The 3,028-nt window shown below is 49.5% G+C and overlaps 1 protein-coding gene across 1 annotated transcript; it reads left to right on the forward strand.

The window, feature by feature from the left end:
- Positions 1 to 350: 350 nt before the first annotated feature.
- LOC123462705 (lysine-rich nucleolar protein 1-like) lies at positions 351 to 2,440 on the forward strand. The gene is made up of 2 exons (XM_045155696.1): positions 351 to 354; positions 653 to 2,440. The coding sequence occupies exon 2, from the start codon at positions 655 to 657 to the stop codon at positions 2,035 to 2,037; it is 1,383 nt and encodes a 460-aa protein (XP_045011631.1). The 5' UTR covers positions 351 to 354; positions 653 to 654; the 3' UTR covers positions 2,038 to 2,440.
- Positions 2,441 to 3,028: the final 588 nt, after the last annotated feature.

Genomic DNA, 3,028 nt, shown 5'->3' on the forward strand with positions numbered 1-3,028 from the left:
TGGCCCTGGATAAAGTCTTCCATGACTGTGAGCAGCCCAGCTGGAGGGGTGGAATTGGAACTCTGGAGACTTGTTGCTGGTTAGAATTATCAGACTTGGAAATTTGTCACTGACTAGAGTTGTTGGACTTGGAGCTACAGAGCTTGATGTTTGTCCAGTTTCAATATTGTATTGGCTGAATATTTCTTTGCTATGCCCAATGCCATGTTTTACAGTGTGAATGTTTATTCTGTGCCATTATGGGTTTTGGGGGAATTTTTTGGTATTATGGCTCAGGTAAAAGATCTTGGACTATGGGGATATTTGCACATAATTAGGATTTAAAAAACTATGGGGGGCCCGCGGGTGGACCGGGTGAGTGCCCGGGGCGCGGGCGGGGGGCCGGGCCTGGCGCGGGCCTGGGGCCGGGCGCGCGGTGAGGAGGAAGGAGGACCGCCGGCACCCCCAGATGGTCCCCCGGAAGCCCTGGGCTCTGAAGTCGGGGACCCCCGCGTGGCTCTGCCTGTGCTGAGGCGGGGGCGCCGCGGGACGTGGGAACGGCCTCTCTCCTGGGCTCGGGGTAGTCCTGCGGGATGGGTTCGAATCCCGGTTTTGCAGCTTTGATAACTCTGAGACCTTGCACTCGCGTATTAACGACTCCAAGGCCTGTGAGGAATGATCACCAAGACCCAGAAAGTAGACCTGGGCCCAGGGGTCCCAGAGAAGAAAAAGAAAAAAAAGAAGATTGCAGTGGTCAAAGAACCTGAGACTCAATACTCTGTCTTAAATAGTGACAATTATTTTTCTGACATTTCTCCTGCAAGGCCCATATCCCCCTCTGATAATGTGGGTCAGGGGCAGGTCTCCGAGATGTCTCTGGGCAAGAAAAAGAAGAAAAAGAAGGACCACCATACCTCTTGTAAGGAGTTTTCAGAACCTGAGCCCCTGGTATGTGCCAGACTGACAGAGTCACCCAGTGCTAGAAGCCAGGTCCTTGACCAGCTGGAATGTCTTAGTGGAGAGAAGAAAAAGAAAAGGAAGTCCTTATCTCTGGCTGCTTCCCAAAGCTCAAAGTTGAAGACTTCCCCTGACCCCAAACAGGGCAAGGAGGTGAGCGGAGCTGGCAAGAAAGTCAAAAAGCACAAGAAGGAGAAAAAGACACGAGATGCCATAGCCTTCTCTACCAAGGACCCCTGGCTGTGTGAGGCTGGCGATGCTCTGTACGCAGCCTCAGTGGAGAAGGAGGAGGCTGAGGGGCAGGTGGCCTTGGGGCAGAAACGCAAGCAAGGCAGCACCAGAGAGCACAGCTTGAAAAAGAAGAAGAAGGCCCCCCAGGAGAGCGACACCCTCCAGGTTCACTGTAGGCACAGTAGGGCTGTAGAGACTAGCCCTGGGAGAGGAAGGAAGAAGCAGCCGGTTGAAGCTGGAGTTCTAGACTACATCTCAGTAGGAGACAGCCTGAAATCTCCAGGGAAGAAGAAGGGGAAGTCCAAGAAAAAGGAAGAACAGCCAGTTGGTGAGGAGCTGGCAGTGAAAACAAAGAAAAAGAAGAAGAGGAAAGAGCACAGAGTAGCAGAAGTTCCCTTGGAGGAGGAGGAGGTGTCTGATGCAGACTTGGAGGTGGTGCTGGAAAAGAAGGGCAACATGGATGAAACCTACATAGACCAGGTGAGGCGAAAGGCCTTGCAAGAAGAGATTGATCGGGAGTCTGGCAAGACAGAAGCTTCAGAACCCAGGAAGTGGACGGGAACCCAGTTTGGTCAGTGGGATACTGCTGGTTTTGAAAATGAGGAACAGAAACTGAAATTTCTCAAACTGATGGGTGGCTTTAAGCATCTTTCCCCTTCATTCAACCGGCCCCCCAACATGACTGGGAGACCCAACATGGCCCTCAGCAAGAAGGCCGCAGACACACTACAGCAGAACTTGCAGCAGGACTACGACCGAGCCATGAGCTGGAAATACAGCCGTGGAGCTGGCCTTGGATTCTCCACCACCACAAACAAACTCTTCTATAGCGATAGGAACGCCTCCAAGTCTGTCAAGTTTGATGATTAAATTCTAGGGTCTTGCCTCCCCGAGCAACCCAAATTACATCTTGTTTGATTTTGTAGATGAAAGCCAGTTGGAAAGTTGTCTTGAGTTAAACAAGAAGAATAAGGAAACTCATGATGAGTTTTGGACTAAATGGGTAGGATGGCTTGTGTGTCAGGACTAGAATATGTGTGGCTAAAACTTCTATTTTCTGTGTTAAGTGTTCAATCCTTGCTTGGTGTGTAAGTAATAGTATCTAACATCTGGTAGGTTTTAGCATGTACAGAGCACATACTGAAGGGTTTTCTTTGCATTAGTGTAAATAATCATGATTATGAAATGGATGTTATTCTTATCTCCATCTTATAGATGTGGCAACTGAAGTTCAGAGATGAAAGTAATAAAACTGTCCAGGGTCACCTAGCAATAAGTGCCACCAGGTGCCCTACATTACTGCTCATTCCTAAAAGTCCCTTCTAGAGACTTTGAGCCCAAATACTTGATGGGGATTAGTGCATGGAGGGATCAAACTTTATCCATGTCTAAATACTGGAAAATGGAATTAATGCTATGTGGGCAACAGCAAACTTTCTTTCCCTGGTCCAGAGGTGGTTAGGTGCCCCAATATCCCTGATATGCAGTGCTTCTCTGGGCTACCCTGACTTTCTAGCTGTTGCCCTTCCTGAGTTGGGCTTCATTTGGCATTTCTGCATTGACTGGTAATGAACGAGGCATTTAGGACAGCAATTAGTACAGATAAACTAATGGCAAATACGTGCTGCTTTGTGGTCGCCAGAAAAGGCATCCTCTGTGGAAGCCACGTGGAGGCCTGGCCTGCAGGGTGATAGAGGAAGGTGCTCCTCGGCTGAAGAGGCATGAGCTCCATGGAAAGCTGCAGAGAGCTTCTGGGTATGAGGACCCATGACTGCCTTTCCATGCACCTTCATTTTGCTGCCTCACCTAGATGTTCAGATAGAGGCATTTCCCTGTCGCTTGGCCTGACACATAGCCATCC

This window comes from Jaculus jaculus, chromosome 8 (assembly GCF_020740685.1).
Source record: "Jaculus jaculus isolate mJacJac1 chromosome 8, mJacJac1.mat.Y.cur, whole genome shotgun sequence".
NCBI classification, from domain to species: Eukaryota; Metazoa; Chordata; class Mammalia; order Rodentia; family Dipodidae; genus Jaculus; species Jaculus jaculus.

Bases quoted from the DNA above. Each gene is read 5' to 3' on its own strand.
- LOC123462705 (XM_045155696.1), top strand. From the start codon at position 655: ATGATCACCAAGACCCAGAAAGTAGACCTGGGCCCAGGGGTCCCAGAG.